Raw genomic sequence first — 21,421 nt, 5'->3', positions numbered from 1 at the left:
TTTACAACCATGGAACTAGCTAAGGTATTGAACTCCTGGAACATGACACTAGTTGGTACAGTGAGAAAAAACAAAAGGTTCCTACCTAACAACATGCAGCCTGCCAAAGAAAGGCCTGTAAACTCGACAAATTTTGCCTACAATCATGATGCAACAGTCTGTTCATATGTACCAAAGAAGAACAAATCAGTCGTGCTTCTATCATCTATGCACATGACGGGAGAAGTTGAAGAGACACTAGCAGCCAAGCCAGAGATAATAAAATACTACAACATAACAAAAGGTGGCGTTGATGTTATGGATAAAATGTTGGGAGAGTACACTGTGAAATGACGAACATCACGTTGGACTTTGGCATTTTTCTACAATATGATTGATGTCAGTGGGTTAGCATCCTACATCATCTACAGAGAACACAATCCAAGCTTCAGGGCAAAGGATCAACGAAGAAAGTTCCTGAAAGATCTCGCAAATCAGCTGTGTATGATTGCAATTGAAGATCGTAGTACAAACAAAATGATAATGAGAAACCATTTTCTTCGAGGTGCAGTAGAAATGGTGCTTGGACGATGCATTGTGGTAGCATCGCAGCCAGCAGCTGGCCCCAAAATACCTCATGGTAGTCGTGGACCCTCCCCTGTTGTTGGTAGTTGCTATGTCTGCAGAGACCTGAGGCAAAAACAACGCAAGACTAGAAAGTCTTGTGTGGTTTGTGTGAAACCCATTTGCGATGAACACTCTGTAGCAAAGCCAACATGCATTACTTGCAAAGAAAATCAATAAAAAAAAGTTTCTTACATTTTCTTTTATAATGTAAATGAACAGTTTTTTACTTGTTTATAATAGTTAAATAGCATTATCATTAAAAAAAAATTTATGCTTTTTCCCTTGCATTATCTTCATTCAAAATATATGAGGTACATTTGTACCTATGCAGCTTGTTATGGATGCAAAAAGATCTCGACCCCTTATCTCGGAAGCGGGTGGAGATATTTTATTGAAATTTGGCCAATATATTCTGGACCAAAAATGTAGAGATGTCACGAAATTTCAGCCCTCTACGTCTTTTCAAAAAAAAGTTATTGCAATTTTAAAACGGAATAGTTACAATTGTACCTATTCAGCCGGATAAGGGTTAACAAAAATAAACACTTGAAATAGATCACTCTGTTTGTAATGACTCTATATAATGTACGAGTTTCACTTTTTGTATTGAAGAACTGAAATAAATTAACTTTTTGATGATATTCTAATTTTGTGAGAAGCACCTGTAGATAGATAGATCGATAGATAGATATGGGATAGATAGACAGACAGACAGATAGATAGATGGAAGCCAGCAATTCATTTGCCGTGTACAGTAAAACCACAGAGTGACAGGTTAGAATAGAATATATACATATAGGATACATAGATATATAGATGTCAGTGACATATATATATATATATATATATATATATATTACATAGATAGATAGATAGAAGAAAAGCCAACAATTCAGTAGCAGTGTACTGTAAAATCGCAGCAGGAGCCGACAGGATAGAATTGAAGGATTGCATACAGTAAATACACATAGAATAGGAAGGTATACAGATGTCAGTGACAAATACAATTAGTACAGTGTATGTGCAGCTTACTGTACATGTATTTAATTAATAAAAAGATATTTTTCTGATAAAAATGTAGTAGGCTCCAGCGTAATTTTCTTACCCAGCAGAGGGAAAGCCGATGGCTGGGGGCCGATGTTTATAGCCTGGGAAGGGGGTAATACCCATGGAGCTTGCCAGGCTATTAATATCAGCTCACAGATGTATACTTACACTTAGCTGTTTTGAACAGGTGACATGTGCGCTGAACAGCTGCGGGTGGAATCACGATCCATCCATGGCTATTAACCTATTAAATGCCGCTGTCAATCTCTCACAGCGGCATTTAACATGCGCTTCCGGCAATCGTGTTGGAAATCTGCTCATCGGTGACCTCTATCATCGTCACATGATTGCGTGTCACCGATGGGTTGGCATGACAACCAGAGGTCTCCTGGAGACCTCTATGGTTGTTACTGTCGGATTGCTATGAGCGCTGCCCAGTGGTCGGCGCTCATAGCAAGTGAGGTATTCTGCTACATACAGGTGTTCTGATCATAGCTTGTATGTAGCAGGGCCAAGACTATTGAAGCATGCAAATAGTAAAAAAAAATGTTTTTAATAATATAAAAATAAAATAAAAGTTCAAATCACCCCCCTTTCGCCCCATTCAAAATAAAACAATAAACAAAATCATACATACACATATTTGGTATCACTGTGTTTAGAATCGCCCGATCTATCAATAAAAAGGATTAACCTGATTGTTAGACAGCGTAGTGAGCAAAAAGTAAAAACACCAGAATTACGTTTTTTTGGTTGCTGCGACATTGCATTAAAATGCAATAACAGGCGATCAAAAGATCGTATCTGCTCCAAACTGGTATCATTAAAAACATCAGCTCAGCATGCAAAAAATAAACCCTCACCCAACCCGAGATCAAGAAAAATTTCAGACGCTGCAGATATCTGAAAATGGTGCAACTTTTTTTTTTAAACAAAGTTTGGAATTTTTTTTCACTACTTAGATAAAAAAGAACCTATACATGTTTGGTGTCTATGAACTCATAATTACCTGGAGAATCATAATGGCATATCAGTTCTAGCATTAACCTAGTAAAAAAGCAAAACAAAAAACAAGTGCGGGATTGCACTTTTTTTTGCAATTTCACCGCACTTGGAATTTTTTTTCCTGTTTTCGAGTACAAAACATGGTAAATCCAATGGTGTTGTTCAAAAGTACAACTTGTCCCGCAAAAAACAAGCCCTCACATGGCCATTTTGACCAAAAATAGTTATGACTCTGGGAAGAAGGGGAGCAAAAATGAAAATGCCTCTGATCGTTAAGGGGTTAATAGCCTAGGAAGGGGCAATGGATACAGGCACCCCCCAAGCTAAAAACATCAGCTCTCAGCCACCCTAGAAAAGGCGCATCTCTAAGATGTGCCAATTTTAGAACTTAGCCTCGCTCTTCCCACTTGCCCTGTAGCAGTGGCAAGTGGGGTGATAGTTGGGGGGGTTGATATCACCTTTGTATTATCAGGTGACATTAAGCCCTGAGGTTAGTAATGAAGAGGCATCACTAAGACGCCCCCATTACTAACCCCATACAAAAGAAAAAAGAAAAGGGAAATCCACCGGCACGTCCAACAGGAGAATAAAATTTACTATTTATTAGAAAAAACTTTAAAACATGATAAAAAATGAAGCCTCAGAAACCTGACGCGTTTCTGGTGTATACAACACCCTTATTCATAGGACAATAGGATGTCAGAATGCTATTAGAGAGATACCTGCAGAGTAATAGCACTGTTTCAAGTGACAAGTTCCCTTTATTATTGGAATTTACATGGTGTTAATGGGGGCATTTATTTTATTCCCAATGCATTTGCTCGTATACTTAAGGTTAATACTCTGACACACATTTAAATCTTTGCCCATGTTTGAGAGACCTAACACAGATACTGTAGTTAGGTGTGTAAATATTAAAAATCAAGCAAATATGCTGTGAGAACCAGAACTGTGCAACCATTCAGGGAACATTAATAAAACAAATATACTATGTTCTTCACTGAAATGATCAGCTAAGCAGATAAATATTCAGTATAAATCTGATGATACATTGCTGAGTGCTGGGCAAACTTAAGCCAATATCATCTTTCTTTAAGGGTTTTTCTTTCAGTTGTAATAAAATTGGTAGCGCTACAGTGTCCCAGCATTCACTCTTCAGAGCCTAGAACACAGCGCAGTACATGGCTACGGTGGACAGTAGCAAACGCTCTAAAAATTCAAGAATGTAGTCCATATACAGTATATATATATATATATATATATATATATATATATATATATATATATATATATATACACACACACACACACAGTGAGTACAGTTTTGCTGCATTACTATGCATAGTTGTGCTGCAAAACTGAAACCAGGCATGTGTGGGCAGATTTTCCTTTCAGCCAGGGAATTAAATGCGGCCACATAAGTTATAATAATTATTTCGTGATAGATTTATTGCCTCGGTGTAGAAAAAGGAGCAACTTTTCTAACAGTAAGGGTATGTGTCCACGTTCAGGATTGCATCAGGATTTGGTCAGTGTTTCACATCAGTATTTGTAAGCCAAAACCAGGAGTGGGTGATAAATACAGAAGTGGAGCATATGTTTCTATTATACTTTTCCTCTAATTGTTCCACTCCTGGTTTTGGGCTTACAAATACTGATGAAAAATCCTGATGCAATCCTGAACGTGGACACATACCCTTAAAGTATCCCATTATTCTGTGTATACAGCCTGTATATATTTCCATGGCTACATACTACTAGAAAGCCTATTTGTACTTTGCTCCTGAATCCATTTGTTACTCTTTTCGCTCCTATCCTATACTAGAAGGATAGTAGTAGACTATGACTATATGCACAAAGCCGTTAAAGGGAATCTGTCACCAGGTTTTGATGTAATCATGCATGATGTTGGGGCATGACTGTTCTCTTTGCTGCAGATCTAGCAGTTCTCTGAATGCTGACCTCTGCCCACAGCAGTGATTGGCTGCTTTCTGTGTATACTGTAAATTGATAGAAGCTGGTAATCAGTGGTGGAGGCGGGGTTACACAGAGCAGGACTTCTTAGCACACAACAACTAGTCCTCTAGTGATAACCTACTGCTGACAAAACTCTGATTTTATTGAAATCAGAAGAAGCAACCCAGTGATACACCACTAGAATCAGGGTCTCTGTACCAACATCATAATGCTCTCGGATTACATAGCAAAAACCTGCTGACCCATTCCCTTTAAAGTGTGGCATGGCTCATGATAGCTGTTCCGAAGGAATGAATCAGGAACATGCTGTACATGGCACAAATCACAGGCCCTTGTAACACCAGACGTTAGCTTATTAATGTGCCCTAAGTTATAAATCATTCCCATCAAATAATTTAGTTGCCTATTAAAAATGATATATTTAGGTGTCTGTATCTTCCTCGCCATTACTGTGAATTAGAATTTCATAAGTTTTTAATCACTGGTTACTACGAAAATATGTACTTATTTTCCTACGAAATATCTCAAAGGGCTGCAATAGTTGTTATTGTTAACTTTGGCAAAGACAAGTCTTACAGCTGCAAGAAATCATAGGCATAGTGCCGTACACGAAATATCTAGGATTACACCACTTTGTATGATATTTGCCTTTATGTCTCTATTGGAATCCAGCTAATACACTGTCTTCCTTGTCTCAAATTGCAGACGCTAAAGAGTTCATCATGGCGGTCCTTTCCAAAGAGTGGTGTAGCTTATGGAATTATTTGATAGCTTTAAAGATTGCAATTAGACTGTACATTCCACATCTTTAAATAGGACTGCACATTCTTACACTTATTTTAGGCTAAGTTCCCGCAAAGAGTGTTTGGTCCTTTTTTTTATGCTGCGTACAGCAGCATATATTTGTCGATTTTCCCCATAGACTTGAGCGAGATGAGGAAAATCCGCACGTAAAAAGCTTATATGAGTTCTTATTGCATTTCTCAGTGGAAAAGCGCTAACAATGCATGGAATCCACACATGACTTTAGCAATAAAGACTTACAGTGGGTACAGAAAGTATTCAGACCCCTTTAAGTTATTCACTCTTTGTTTCATTGCAGCCATTTGGTAAATTCAAAAAAGTTCATTTTTTTCTCATTAATATACACGCTGCACCCCATCTTGACTGAAAAAAAAAACAGAAATGTAGAAATTTTGGCAAATGTATTAAAGAAGAAAAACTGAAATATCACATGGTCATAAGTATTCAGACCCTTTGCTCAGTATTGAGTAGTAGCACCCTTTTGAGCTAGTACAGCCATGAGTCTTCTTAGGAATGATGCAACAAGTTTTTCACACCTGGATTTGGGGATCCTCTGCCATTCTTCCTTGCAGATCCTCTCCAGTTCCGTCAGGTTGGATGTGAACGTTGGTGGACAGCCATTTTCAGGCCTCTCTAGAAATGCTCAATTGGGTTTAGGTCAGGGCTCTGGCTGGGCCAGTCAAGAATGGTCACATAGTTCTTCTGAAGCCACTCCTTTGTTATTTTAGCTGTGTGCTTAGGGTCATTGTCTTGTTGGAAGGTGAACCTTTGGCCAAGTCTGAGGTCCAGAGCTCTCTGGAAGAGTTTTTCATCCAGGATATCTCTGTACTTGGCCGCATTCAAGTTTCCTTCAATGGCAACCAGTCATCCTGTTCCTGCAGCTGAAAAACACCCCCATAGCATGAAGCTGCCACCACCATGTTTCACTGTAGGGATTGTATTGGGCAGGTGATGAGCAGTGCCTGGTTTTCTTCACACACTGCTTTAGAATTATCACCAAAAAGGTCTATCTTCATCTCATCAAACCAGAGAATCTTATTTCTCATAGTCTGGGAGTCCTTAATGTGCTTTTTTACCAAACTCTATGTGGGCTTTCATAATTCTTGCACTGAGGAGAGGCTTCCGTCGGGCCACTCTGCCATAAAGGCCCGACTGGTGGAGGGCTGCAGTGATAGTTGACTTTGTGGAACTTTCTCCCATCTCCCTACTGCATTTCTGGAGCTCAGCCAGAGTGATCTTGGGGTTCTCCTTTACCTCTCTCACCAAGGCTTTTCTGCCACGATTGCTCAGTTTGGCTGGACGGCCAGGTCTAGGAAGACTAGTGATCCAAAACTTCTTCTGTCAAGGATTATGGAGGGCACTGTGTTTTTATGAACCTTGAGCACTGCAGAAATTCTGTTGTAACCTTGGCCAGATCTGTGCCTTTCCACAATTCTGTCTCTGAGCTCCTTGGCCAGCTCCTTTGACCTCATGATTTTCATTTGGTCTGACATGCACTGTGAGCTGTGAGGTCTTAAGGTACCTTCACACGAAACGACATCGCTAGCGATCCGTGACGTTGCAGCGTCCTGGCTAGCGATATCGTTTCGTTTGACACGCAGCAGCGATCAGGATCCTGCTGTGATGTCGCTGGTCGCTAAATAAAGTCCAGAACTTTATTTGGTCGTCAGATCGCTGTGTATCGTTGTGTTTGAAAGCAAAAGCAACGATACCAGCGATGTTTTACAATGGTATCCAGGGTAAACATCGGGTTACCAAGCGCAGGGCCGCGCTTAGTAACCCGATGTTTACCCTGGTTACCAGCGTAAAAGTAAAAAAAACAAACAGTACATGCTCACCTGCGCGTCCCCCAGCGTCTGCTTCCTGACACTTACAGAGCGCCGGCCCTAAAGTGAAAGTGAAAGCACAGCGGTGACGTCACCGCTGTGCTGTTAGGGCCGGAGCTCAGTCAGTGTCAGGAAGCAGACGCTGGGGGACGCGCAGGTGAGCATGTACTGTTTGTTTTTTTTACTTTTACGCTGGTAACCAGGGTAAACATCGGGTTACTAAGCGCGGCCCTGCGCTTAGCAACCCGATGTTTACCCTGGTTACCCGGGGACCTCGGCATCGTTGGTCGCTGGAGAGCGGTCTGTGTGACAGCTCTCCAGCGATCAAACAGCGACGCAGCAGCTATCGGCATCGTTGTCGCTATCGCTGCAGCGTCGCTTCGTGTGAAGGTACCTTTATATAGACAGGTGTGTGCCTTTCCAAACCAAGTCCTATCAGTTTCATTAAACACAGCTGGCCTCCAATGAAGGAGTAGAACCATCTCAAGGAGGATCACAAGAAAATGGACAGCAAGTGACTTAAATATGAGTGTCTGAGCAAAGGGTCTGAATACTTATGACCATGTGATATTTCAGTTTTTCTTTTTTTAATAAATTTGAAAAAATGTCTACATTTCTGTTTTTTTCAATCAAGATGGGGTGCAGAATGTACATTAATGAGAAAAAAATGAAATTTTTTGAATTTACCAAATGGCTGCAATGAAAGAAAGAGTGAAAAATTTAAAGGGGTCTGAATACTTTCCGTACCCAGTGTAAGTTAAGTATCGCAAAGTTTCTAAATCAGTTTTCTAAATCTAAAGTTTTATTTAAAGGAAATCTATCATCAGGTTTTTGCTACCCCATCTGAGAACAGCATGATGTAGTGTAGAATTTCCCAGATCCAGTCCTCACGACCCCCAACAAATCAGGTTTTCACATTTTCCTTACAGGTGATGGAAATATTATCAAGGCATCAGAAACTCTCATTGGTTATCTCTGCTGTGCAATACTAAGGAAATCCTGAAGACATGATCTGTTAAGGCTCAGGGAAAACGGGTTTTGGGAAACACTGATGTAGAGGCAGCGACCACGATTCCAGTGATGTATTAGTTACTTTACTGGGTGCTGCAGTTTTGATTCAAAACAGTTTTATCGGCTGAAAGATCTACCAGTTCTCTGAATGCCTAGCTCTATATAATCCCACCCACACCACTCATTAGCAGCTTTCTACAATATACATTGTGCATAGGCAGAAAGCTGCTAATCAGTACTTGCAGCAGGGTTGGCAGCAGGCCAAGTAGTACTTGAGAGATCACCTCCTGCTGATAAAACAATGATTTTGTAAAAATTACACTAAGCTGCCCAGTAAGTGACACATAGCTGGGATCAGGGTCTCTCTCTCTACACCATGCTGCTCTCAGATTAGGTAACAAAAACCCGGTGACAAATTCCATTTAACCCCTTCATAGCTTTTTTCAGTTTTGTGTTTTCGTTTTTCGCTCCCCACCTTCCAAGAGCCATAACTTTTTTTTATTTTCCGTCAATATGGCCATGTGAGGGCTTATTTTTTGCGGGACGAGTTGTACTTTTGAACGACATCGTTGGTTTTAACATGTCGTGTACTAGAGAACGGGAAAAAAATTCCAAGTGTGGTGAAATTGCAAAAAAAAGTGCAATCCCACACTTGTTTTTTGTTTGGCTTTTTTGCTACGTTCAATAAATGCTAAAACTGACCAGTCATTATGATTCTCCAGGTCACTACAAGTTCATAGACACCAAACATGTCTAGGTTCTTTTTTATCTAAGTGGTGAAAAAATAATTGCAATTTTCTGTTACCCCCGTAGCGTCTCCATTTTTCGTGATCTAGGATGTTTTTAATGATACCATTTTGGTGCAGATACGTTCTTTTGATCACCAGTTATTGCATTTTAATACAATACTGTGGCAACCAAAAAACCCTAATTCTGGCATTTTGACTTTTTTTTTTTATTGTTACGCCGTTTAGTGAACAGGTTAATCCTTTTTTTTATTGATAGATCAGGCGATTCTGACCGCGGCAATACCAAATATGTGTAGGTTTGATTTTATTTTTATTGTGTTAATTTGAATGGGGCGAAAGGGGGGTGATTTGAACTTTTATATATTTTTTTATTTTTTAAATATTTTTAAACACATTTTTTTTACTCTTGCCATGCTTCAATAGCCTCCATAGGAGTCTAGAAGCTGGCACAACTTGATCACCTCTACTACATACAGGCAATGCTCAGATCACCTTTATGTAGTAGAATTCCTCAGTTGCTATGAGCGCCGACCACTGGGTGGCGCTCAAAGCAATCCGGCACTGACAACCATAGACGTCTCAAGGAGACCTCTGGTTGTTATGCCGACGAACCGATTACCTCCGATCACGTAACGGGGGTCACTGGTAATTCCGGCCCGATACCCGGAAGCACGATTTAAGTTCCACTGTCAGAGTTTGACAACGGCATTTAACTAGCTAATAGCCACGGGTGGATTGCGATTCCACCCGCGGCTATTGCGAGCACATGTCAGCTGTTCAAAACAGCTGACATGTCCCTGGAAAGATGTGAGCTCACCGCCGGAGCCAACATCAAAGTGGGGGATACTGACGTCGGCGTACTAATATGTCCGATATCATTAAGGGGTTAAAACAAGATGCTTCAGAAAGAGACAGCTGATAAATTGCATGTAAAAAAAACAACAAAAGCATTCAAAAGCGCAATGAAAAAAACCCTCAAGTAACCTAATTTAGCTAATGTTGGAGAAAATCTGCAGCATCAAACAAGCACCAAATACTCATCGTGGGAACATTGCCTTAGCCTGCAAGATAAAAATGACATTCATGGCACACGTAATATAGCCAAGTATAATACTAGAGCTGGATATAAAAACATCAACGTTCATGTATTGCAAATGTATACCCAAGTATACAGGAGGGTTACAAGCAAAATACCATTACATAGTATTTTTACAATTCAGTGGCTTTTGATGATGAAATGAAAAAGTCAAAATCAGGGGGATCACAGAGTACTAAGTAGCAAAAATATAAGATCTCAAACAGGATACTACAAATGTTATGCAGCAGTAAGCAAACTGTATGAGACATTGGTTACTGATAAGTGGCAGGTATATGTACAATAATTTGCTGATGTTCACTTTCTTACATCCTGTGTACTTTCTCAGAAACAAATATGAGAACTTTGTGGTTAGCAACATGTTATATTAAAAAAGTCCCAAGGAAAAACCAATGTACATTTTGTATCTCAATATAATTATCTGCTAACATTATCCTGAATCCTCCTGGGATCCTAGATCCTAATCATTGTCATTGTAACTTTATCCCAATTCTGCATGTACAGAACAATAATCACAATCTGTAGTAAAGAAACATCAAAAGCCAAATCTTTACTGTCACCTGGAATGCCTCAGCTTCAGCAAACACTCACCACAATACAGGCTGTGTGTAGATGAGGTTCTGGCTAAGCATTTATCTCTCTGATCATATTGCAAAGCTTGTTAAAGGGTCAGATAGTGATTGATAAGGTGGGCACCTCGGTACTTGCAAGATAGTTTCTATTGTTTTGCAAGAGAGCTAATTTGCATAATCTTCACCCATGCCAGCAAGTATTAAGTCTTGTTTGCTAGAGGGATCAAATACTTATTTCTCTGCAAAATACAATTACATGTATATAATTTATACAATGTGATTGTCTGGATTTTATTTTTTATATTCTATCTCTCAATGTTAAAATTATCCTACCCTTAAAATATAGACTGTTCATGTCTTTGTCAGTGGGCAAACTAACAAAATCAGCATGGGATCAAATAATTATTTCCCCACTGTGTGTAAAAACAAAAATATACAAAAAAGTATACATACTTGATATTGCTATGTCCGGAACGACCTGATCTATAAAATTGTCACACCATTTAACCCCTAAAGTGAACATCGTAAAAAAAAAAAAATATATTAAAAACAAAAAACGTAGCAAAAAATATGTTTTGTCATCATACAGCTGACAAAAAGTGGAATAAAACGTGATTGAAAAGTCAAATGTAAAGTCGAATGTAAATAAAAATGGTTTAGCTGAAAATGCCATCTTGTTTCACACAAAAAAACACTCATTCCGCTCAAAAAGCATTTTTAGTGAATGGATAGTAAAACAAGCCCTGACATGACTCCTTCAAAATCAGGTTATGCAAAAAATGTTTATTTTGTAAAAAAAAGCATTTTTAGTGTGTGAATAGTAGCAAAACCTAAAAAAACTATATAAATCTGGTATTGCTGTAATTGCAGTGACTGAAAGAAAAAAATCTGTGTAATCACTTGTACCGCACGAGAGATGGTATAAAAAATAAATAGAACCAGTTCTTCACTTGCTGTTGATTTGTTCATTCAGCCTCCCAAGATAAGTAAGGCTCCGGTCATATTTATCCTGTGCTGAGCACCGACATCGAGGTTTACATCTAAATCTCTGACATACGTGATTCAGAGAAAACCCTCAATGGAAAATTCACTGTAATGGGCAGATGGAGTCACCATGAACTCACGTATGGCCTGTGATACGGCAGTGTCTGTCTTTTAAAGCATTGTATTTTTAGGCATGCACGAAACAGTGGTCAGCCAAAGTTTTGTGCACCTTTGAAGAGAAAGACACCAAAGAAAAGAGGCCAGATGGAGTCCAGAGTAACTCTGCTCCCTCATTATAGAGAATGGATGCGTTGGGGTATCATCTGAATCCCGTATATCAGAAATTTAGATGGAAACTCCAATGTAATTTCTCAGCTAAAAGCACAGGATAAATACAGTATGAACGAATTCAAAATGCTACCAATAACAATAAAAGCTTCAACTCTACCCACAACAAAAACAAACCCTCACTCGGGTCCTCATCTGTTAATGGAAATATAGGAGGCTATTACATTACTGGTAGCAGAAAGGTTCTGAAAGAGCGCCATGGCTACCACCAAAAAATCCAGCAAAATCTGCGCTACAAAATCCAAATGCTCCCTCCCTTCTGAGCCCCACAGTTTGCCTAAACTGTATATAGCGTCCACATGTTTGATATTACTGTATCGAGGCGAGCCCACTTAATTTATGAAGTCTATGTTTCCTGAAGAACAAGTAGAGCAAAATGTATGGGCACTACTATTTGCAATTTTCATTCTGCAACACTCATTATGTTTGACTCCATGGGTGATTTCCAGAAACATAATCGTCACTATTAGTGATGAGCGAATATACTCGTTGCTCGGGTTTTCCAGAGCACGCTCGGGTGGTCTCTGAGTATTTTTTAGTGCTCAGAGATTTAGTTTTCCTTGCCGCAGCTGAATGATTTACAGCTACTACCCAGCCTGAGTACATGTGGGGGTTGCCTGGTTGCTAGGGAATCCCCACATGTAATCAAGCTGTCTAGTAGCCGCAAATCATCCAGCTGCTGTGATGAAAACTAAATCTCCGAGCAGTCATAAATTCTCGGGAGACCACCCGAGAGTTCTCGGGAAAACCCGAGCAACGAGTATACTCGCTCATCACTAGTCACTATAACTTTAAATGAATTCCTCAAGGGGTGTAGTTTCCAAAATGAGGTCACTTGAGGGGTTTCTTTCCTATTCTGGCACTAAGGGGCTCTGCAAATGGAATCCACAAATTATAGCAAAACCTGTGCTCCAAAAGTCAAATAGTATTTCTTCCTTCCTGAGCCCTGCTGTGAGGCCAAACACCACTGTAAGCCACAGATATGGTATTGTCATGTTCAGGGGAAATTGTTAAACAAATCATGGGGACATTTTTACTTATTTCCTCTTGTGAAAATGGGAAATCTGGGACTAAAAACATTTTTGTAATAATAATGAAATTATTTTTCTTCACCACTCGATAGTATAACATTTTGTGACACGCCTGAGGTGTCAAAATGCTTACTGCACCTGTAAATAAATTCACTGAGGGGTGCAGTTTGTAAAATGGGGTCACTTATGGGGGGTTCTGCTGTTTTGGCACTTCAAGGGCTCTGCAAATGTGACCTTGCAAACCAGTCCAGCGAAATTTGCACTGTAATATGGCGCTACTTCCCTCCTGAGCTTTTCATTTTGCCTCAAAAGTAGTTTTCGACCACACACAGGGTATTGGCATACTCAGGAGAAATTGCACACCACATTTTATCCTGTTACTCTTGCGAAAATGAAAACTTTGGGGCTAAAGCAACATTTTTGCGGAAAATAACAAATATTTCATTTTTTGTTTCCACTTTGTTTAAATTCCTGTGAAGCACTTGAAGGGTTAACTAACTTCCTAAATATGGTAAATATGGTTTTGAATACCTTGAAGGCTACAAAATTTAAAATATGGTCACTTTTGGGCGTTTTTTTAACATATATACCCCAAAAGTCACTTCAAATGTGAAATGGTATCTAATAAAATAGGTTTTGGAAATTTTGTTGGAAAATGAAACATTGCTGATAAACTTTTCAACCCTTCTACATTCTACCAAAAATGTTTAAAAAATGATGCCGATGTAAAGTAGACATGTGGCAAATGTTATTTATTAATTATTGTTATTGGTATGACTATCGGTTTTAAGGGCATATAAATTCAAAGTTGGAAAATTGTGAATCTTTCATCAAATTTCTGTTTTATCTTTTTTTTAATATAAATAAACGCACATCGTACCGACCTAAATTTACCACTTATATGAAGTACAGAATTGAAAAATTTGGAATGGTCAGGAAGATGAAAATAGGCTTCGGTGGTAAGGGATTTAGGAGAACCAGTACATCCCCTCCGTTGCCACAAGCTCTTGAAATCTTCTAAGAAACTACTTGCAAGTAAATCAATCCAAAATGAATTAAATGCGCACACTATAAAGCCATATTAAGATGCAAAATTCTTTATTTTCCAGTGAAAAGTTCTCATAGATTCCTATAAAAGTGGCAGTAAACTGGATCCTTTGTAGATAGTGGTTAGCCTTGGATCTAGTATAGACCACTCTCTGTACCTAAGCTGGCTACACCTCACCTCCTGTTTTCATATTTACCTTCATTAATCCTGTAAGCAAACAGCACAACAACTTGTGAGCCATTCAGCTATGTTTGCTGCGCTGTAGCCTGTTTATTGACTCTTGTATACATGAAAGTGTTATACTGGACCACAAATAGCAATCCTTCCACAGTCTGCGCAGTTAAAAAAAGAACCGGAAATTTTCAGAGCACAATTACTACTACGCAGCTATTAAAATCATTAATAGTTTACTTTGATGTTACTCATTAGTCAAAACAGAAAATAACATTGGGAGATGTTTGTGTACATTCCTAGAGGGTTTCCTGTGGAACGTAGAGTCATGCACATTCCAGAAGAAACACCAGTAAAGATCACTTACATCATACTTTCCTTTCTTGTTTAAGGAGGATCCAAAATCGGGCACGTCTGGTTCTTGGACTTCACCACCTTCTAACTCCTCAAGGATGAGGACAGTCTCCCAGTTGCTATAGTGACGGGCTGAAAAAATATCTGACCGCATGCTGTCACCAAAATACACCACCTGCAAGCCAGGAAATACTTCAATTATAAGGCTCCATTAGCCTGGCAGGGTAGGTTATGCTGGCATAAGAAATAATTAAGAAACTATGTAGCATATGAGTAATGAGATGTTTTAGTTAATTATATTATTTGTGACTTTTCACATACAAGTACAATCTTACTGAAATGCAGTCAGTATATAAGTACTGGGGATTTATTTGCAATACAAAACATACTGTACATAGAAAAATATTATCATTTTTCCCCCCCAAACCAAACATTAGAGTTTGTGTGAATCAATCTGCAGGTCCTGGTCCATTGGCCATATTAGTAATCTGTGGCTGCTTGATGGGAGCCATGAAAACCTCCTCTTACCTGATGGCATCAACATCTCTTCTTTTGTATTAGATGACTTAATGTGACTTTATATATGCGCCATGCCGCAACAATGACATTGCGCCAAATTAATCAAAACAAGAGCCACCAGTGCCGGCAGTCAAAAAGCAGATCTCGGGCTCCCGACCCGTGGCCATAAATGGACCAGGTCCTCCGAATCTATTCGCATCAATGCTACCAAAGAACAACCTTTATCTCTCATCATTAGTGTTGAGCATTCTGATACCGCAAGTATCGGGTATCGGCCGATATTTGCTGTATCGGAATTCCGATACCGAGATCCGATACTTTTGTGGTATCGGTATCGAAACAACATTAATGTGTAAAAGAAAGAATTAAAATAAAAAATATTGCTATACTCACCTCTCCGACGCAGCCTGGACCTCACCGAGGGAACCGGCAGCGTTCTTTGCTTAAAATGCGCGCGTTTCCTTCCTTCCGTGACGTCACGGCTTGTGATTGGTTGCGTGCCGCCCATGTGGCCGCGACGCGACCAATCACAGCAAGCCGTGACGTAATTTTCAGGTCCTTCTAGGCATTCAGTATTTTATAATTACGTTCCGGCTTTGTGATTGGTCGCGTCGCGGTCACATGGGCGACGCGACCAATCACAAGCTGTGACATCACAGGAGGCAGGAAACGCGCGCATTTTTAAAATTACGTCACGGCTTGTGATTGGTCGCGTCGCCCATGTGGCCGCGACGCAACCAATCACAGTAAGCCGTGACGTAATTTCAGGTCCTTCAGGATTTTAAAATTACGTTCTGGCTTGTGATTGGTCGCGTCGCGGTCACATGGGCGATGCGACCAATCACAAGCCGTGACGTCACGGGAGGCTGGACACGCGCGCATTTTAAAATTACGTCACGGCTTGTGATTGGTCGCGTCGCCCATGTGACCGCGACGCGACCAATCACAAGCCAGAACGTAATTTTAAAATCCTGAAGGACCTAAAATTACGTCACGGCTTGCTGTGATTGGTCGCGTCGCGGTCACATGGGCGACGCGACCAATCACAAGCCGTGACGTAATTTTAAAAATGCGCGCGTTTCCTGCCTCCTGTGACGTCACGGCTTGTGATTGGTCGCGTCGCCCATGTGACCGCGACGCGACCAATCACAAAGCCGGAACGTAATTTTTAAATCCTGAAGGACCTGAAATTACGTCACGGCTTGCTGTGATTGGTCGCGTCGCGGCCACATGGGCGGCACGCGACCAATCACAAGCCGGGACTTCACGTAAGGAAGTAAACGCACGAATTTTAAGCAAACAACGCTGCCGGTTCCCTCGGTGAGGTGAGTATAGCAATATTTTTTATTTTAATTCTTTCTTTTACACATTAATATGGATCCCAGGGCCTGAAGGAGAGTTTCCTCTCCTTCAGACCCTGGGAACCATCAGGGATACCGTCCGATACTTGAGTCCCATTGACTTGTATTGGTATCGGGTATCGGTATCGGATTGGACCCGATACTTTGCCGGTATCGGCCGATACTTTCCGATACCGATACTTTCAAGTATCGGACGGTATCGCTCAACACTACTCATCATTCCAAGCCATTAAGTGAAAAACAACAGAACAAAAAATATGTTTTTTTAAAATAGGAATAAAGGTAAGAGACAAAAACAGACACAAGAACAAAAGTTTTGCAGAAATGTCATAGATAAGCTGGAATAATATTTTTTTCCCAATCATGTTAATTCATTGAACCAGGCTCTAATAACTCAAGCTTCTCAATTCAATCATTAAATAACAATTCTGATGTTATGAAATTGATATAGTTATACAGCATGAATATAAGCAAGTTTGCAATTGACTTGCTTTTATTTATCTGCTGTCATTCTTCTGCTATAAGAGTTTTAATCTCACAGTGCGTAGAGCTTGTTGCCATGGAGATAGGCTATAAAAGCTTGGCAAAGTATGAGCAGTAGATACATTCCAGGCTGAAGAGTTAAATCCCGAGATCACAGTCACCTCTCAACCCAATGATTTCAACTCAGCAGTTAGCTGTTCACCTTCCTCTCTCTCCCTGTCAGTTCTTGACCTGTTATCAGTCTTGCAAAACTACAATCCTTTTGATCTCCCACCATTGGCTGTTTCCACAGAGCTTCTCCTAGTCTCTTTCCTGCTTGTTTAAAGGGAACCTGTCAGCAGGTTTGTGCACAGTAACCTACACACAGTGTCAGGTCGGCACCGTTATACTGATTAAAATGATACCTTGGTTGATGAAATTCATCTTGTGGTTGTTTTTTAATCTTTTCAGTTTTGTGTTAATGATATGCTCGTGCTCCGGGGCTGGCCTGGAGGGGGGTCTTCATGTGGTGATCTGACTAGGTATTCATAATGCAGACTGCTGACAGGTCACTGATCCCTCACTGACCTGCCCCCTAGTTTGCATAATGAATACCTGTACATACTGAAAAAAAAATGCTTTTGCAGGCAAGGTGTCAGCCGTGGCACCTGCGCTGCAGCATAATCACATGTTTAGTGTCCAGTTAATAAGTATTCTTGACATAGAGCAAGTGTAAAAACAAAATATCAATTTGAAAATGGCGCCCGCCGCGTTTGTGCAGTAGCAGCTATCGGTGTGTGTAGAGATCCAATAGCTACTATTGTGCAGGTGCCAGCATCTTGCTGGAGATGAAAAAACTATTTCCTCCTCCAAGATGGCGCCACCTGCGCAGTAGCATCTCTGGGAGTGTTGACCATGCCTCTACCCCAGGGTAGAGTCCAGAAGGCAAATACACAGCCTACTGTGTCATTCAGTGCTGGGTGTGCCTGGAGATCAGAGCTCTAGAGCTGTGTGTGCTCATGGTAAGGAACGTTGGACCTTTTTATGTTTGTTCCTTAGCGGGTGGATCCTGCAGGAACACAGACTGTGCCATATGCTATGTTTTGTTTTCCTGTTAGGTCGGAAAGGCCGTGTTTATTTTGTTAACTTTGCACTGATTTATGCAGTATCTTTAGTAAACCACAGGGGAGACTTAAAGGGACAGCATTCATGTGTCTACCTATATGTACAGCCGAGTGAACCAATCTACCACAGGTGGTGGCTAGTAGTGCGGGCAAGATCCCCAGGAAGCAAGTGTGATGGCTGTGGAAAAACTGCATGTCCTGGGTGAAGGTGGCTATAGGGATATAACAATGGTCAGACAAAATGGAGGAGCTAATCAACCACTTGATCCTAAACCGACCGCAGTAGAACCAGCAGCAACTCCAGCAGCAGTATGTCCAGCAGGAGACAAATAAACTTCTGATGCAGCAGAACCAACATCAGCAATGGCAGATGAAATTCCTGGCAGGGAAAATCTGCAGCAGAGAAACAGCCCCCTCCCCCAAGTCCAGGTGATGACTCATATGTCTGGAAGGCGGTAAGACGAACTATGCAAATGATGTCTCCAGGTGATGGTGTTGAGGCATTTTTGACTGTGTTTGGAAGTGTAGCAGAACGAGAAAAGCTGCCGCCAAAGCAGTGCGCAAAGGTAATGGCCCGCTATCTAACTGGCGAGCCCCCAAATGCTTATTATGACCTGGCCTTACAGGATGCACAAATTAAAAAGGATATATTGGCACGCTCAGGAGTGACTATGTTTGTCAGAGCACAAAGGGTCCACCACTGGGTGTATTGCGGTGACAAACCCCCGCGCTCCCAAATGTTTGACTTACTGCATCTCGTACAGAAGTGGTTGCAGCTGGAGTCCTCCACTCCAGCCCAAATGGTCGAGCATGTTGTTATGGACAGATTTATCCATTCCCTTCCTAGGCCGATGTAGACCTAGGTTGCTTCTTAATGCTTCGCTTAATGCTTCTCCCCCAAAGAAGCATTAAGCGAAACGCGCGTTGGGGTCCCTTTCCACCCACATCTATAGGAGCAGGTTGGTTCCAGTTGTTTTCTCTCCCGTGCAAAAACTTTTTGTTACTCTTGTGTGCGCTGATGCATCATTACATGTAATTGGGGAGTTCCTCTGGATATTTGACACTTATACCTGCATACCTTTACATGCATTATGGTATCTTGCACATTTATGCTCTGGTTCTCTATCTCTCACTTTACAGTTAGTTAAAATATTTTTGTATTTTTGGGCACTGATCTTACATGGCAGCTTATACTGAAGCGATATGAAAGCACTAGGCACCTTATTGTATCATTCCTAATACTGCTGCAATATGAATGATGATTGAATCTATGCCACTGTTTGTACATATACAGTATGTACTATGTTAATTTAGAACTCTATTTGATCAAATAGCCCTTAGAACTATACGGTTTTTAGTGAATGTACTAGCTCTTATATAACTATACATTGGTGCATTATCCTGTATACCTCCTGCTCTGATGTGGCACTAGGGTGTCGTCTTTCATTTTAAATCCTGTGTCTGATACATTTATGCATACTTTTGGTTTTAATTATTTGTTAATAAAATTGTGATATTTTACTATTTTTCACTGCTCTGTGTCCATTCTCTTTCGGTTTCCCTAATGACTTTATTTGAGGCAGATGTCACGGTCCTTGGCATGTAGCTTTCCATTGTCTTATGTCCACTGTACAGATGGAATGCAATATAGGGCGGCGCTGTTCGTATTATGCCTCTCCAGCCTGCAGCATGGACTATCAGTCCAGTGAGGGGCCACAGGCAGGTCCTGTGACTTTAAATGGGGTACTGGTGTCTCGACTTGGGGAGTTTGGTGACCATGGTAAGAGCCACACTCCCCCACCTGTTGATCCCCTGTAAACTCGTGGGCATATGCTGTATTAACGAGGATGCTAAGGACTACCCCTTAGCTAGAGTGACTGTAAAAAAGAACTGTGGCACAATGATGTCGGAGAAGTTAAAGACCTGCTACACCCAGTGATAATAGTACGGGACTTTAGCTTGTTCTCAGGCTTATGGCGAAAGGCGGGGGTGCCAAGTTACTCAGACAGGGGCTGGTCTAACCATGAAGAATCCTTATTGCAGCCAGAGATGGATGAATACCCTCTGTGAGTCCTTGATGACGACAAGAATGAGACGGTGACCCATGAGGCTGAGATTTCTGAGTTGGGGGCTTCTGAGGGGAATTTCAGGACTGCTCAAATAGAGGACCTTATGTTAAAAGGAATGGAGAGAAGGCTAGGAGACAAAAAGCGCAATTAAGGTACCTTCACACTAAACGATATCGCTAGCGATCCGTGACGTTGCAGCGTCCTGGCTAGCAATATCGTTTAGTTTGACACGCAGCAGCGATCAGGATCCTGCTGTGATATCGCTGGTCGTTGAACAAAGTTCAGAACTTTATTTGGTCGTCAGACCGGCGTGTATCGTCACGTTTGACTCCAAAAGCAACGATACCAGCGATGTTTTACACTGGTAACCAGGGTAAACATCGGGTTACTAAGCGCAGGGCCGCGCTTAGTAACCCGATGTTTACCCTGGTTACCAGTGTAAAATGTAAAAAAAACAAACAGTACATACTCACCTTCGCGTCCCCCGGCGTCCGCTTCCCACACTGACTGAGCGCCGTAAAGTGAAAGTGAAAGTACAGCACAGCGGTGACGTCACCGCTCTGCTGTTAGGGCCGGCGCTCAGTCAGTGCAGGAAGCGGACGCCGAGGGACGCGAATGTAAGTATGTACTGTTTGGTTTTTTTACATTTTACGCTGGTAACCAGGGTAAACATAGGGTTACTAAGCGCGGCCCTGCGCTTAGTAACCCGATGTTTACCCTGGTTACCCGGGGACCTCGGCATCGTTGGTCGCTGCAGAGCGGTCTGTGTGACAGCTCTCCAGCGATCAAACAGCGACGCTGCAGCGATCGGCATCGTTGTCGCTATCGCTGCAGCGTCGCTTAATGTGAAGGTACCTTAAGGTCTTATCCGATGGTACAGAGAAAATAGAAATGTGAGACCACTCACCTGATAAGATTGCAGACTAGGAACATGAGAAAGGTGTATGTAACATCTTCTGCAGGACACCAGTCAGAAATACAACAGGAAAAACAATGTGCAAAAGGTGGTGTGTCATTCAGGAATTTATCAGAACAAAAACCTATGGTGGCTGTTAAAAATGTTCATCCTATAAAGTGACCGCTTATAAGATGAACATTTCTAACAGCTAACATAGGTTTTAGTCCTGATGAAGAGGTCGTGCAGAACCTTGAAACGCGTTGACTTGCAAAACCAGTACTATTAAATTCCTTTGATTTTATCTCAGCCATCGAGCTTTTATCCGCAGCGCAACTGAATGATACCACCTTTTGAACATA

General features: G+C 41.1%; 1 protein-coding gene across 1 annotated transcript in view; it reads right to left on the bottom strand.

Moving 5' to 3' along the window:
* The window catches only part of NT5DC1 (5'-nucleotidase domain containing 1), a 397,045-nt gene that overhangs the window by 26,812 nt on the left and 348,812 nt on the right, over positions 1-21,421 (bottom strand). The window contains exon 10 of the mRNA XM_077289501.1: positions 14,643-14,804. Within this exon, the coding sequence (XP_077145616.1) occupies positions 14,643-14,804 (162 nt within the window). The remainder of the gene's footprint in view (positions 1-14,642; positions 14,805-21,421) is intronic.

This window comes from Ranitomeya variabilis, chromosome 2, assembly GCF_051348905.1.
Source record: "Ranitomeya variabilis isolate aRanVar5 chromosome 2, aRanVar5.hap1, whole genome shotgun sequence".
Classification (NCBI taxonomy): Eukaryota; Metazoa; Chordata; class Amphibia; order Anura; family Dendrobatidae; genus Ranitomeya; species Ranitomeya variabilis.
This window is presented reverse-complemented; position numbering and strand designations above follow the sequence as displayed.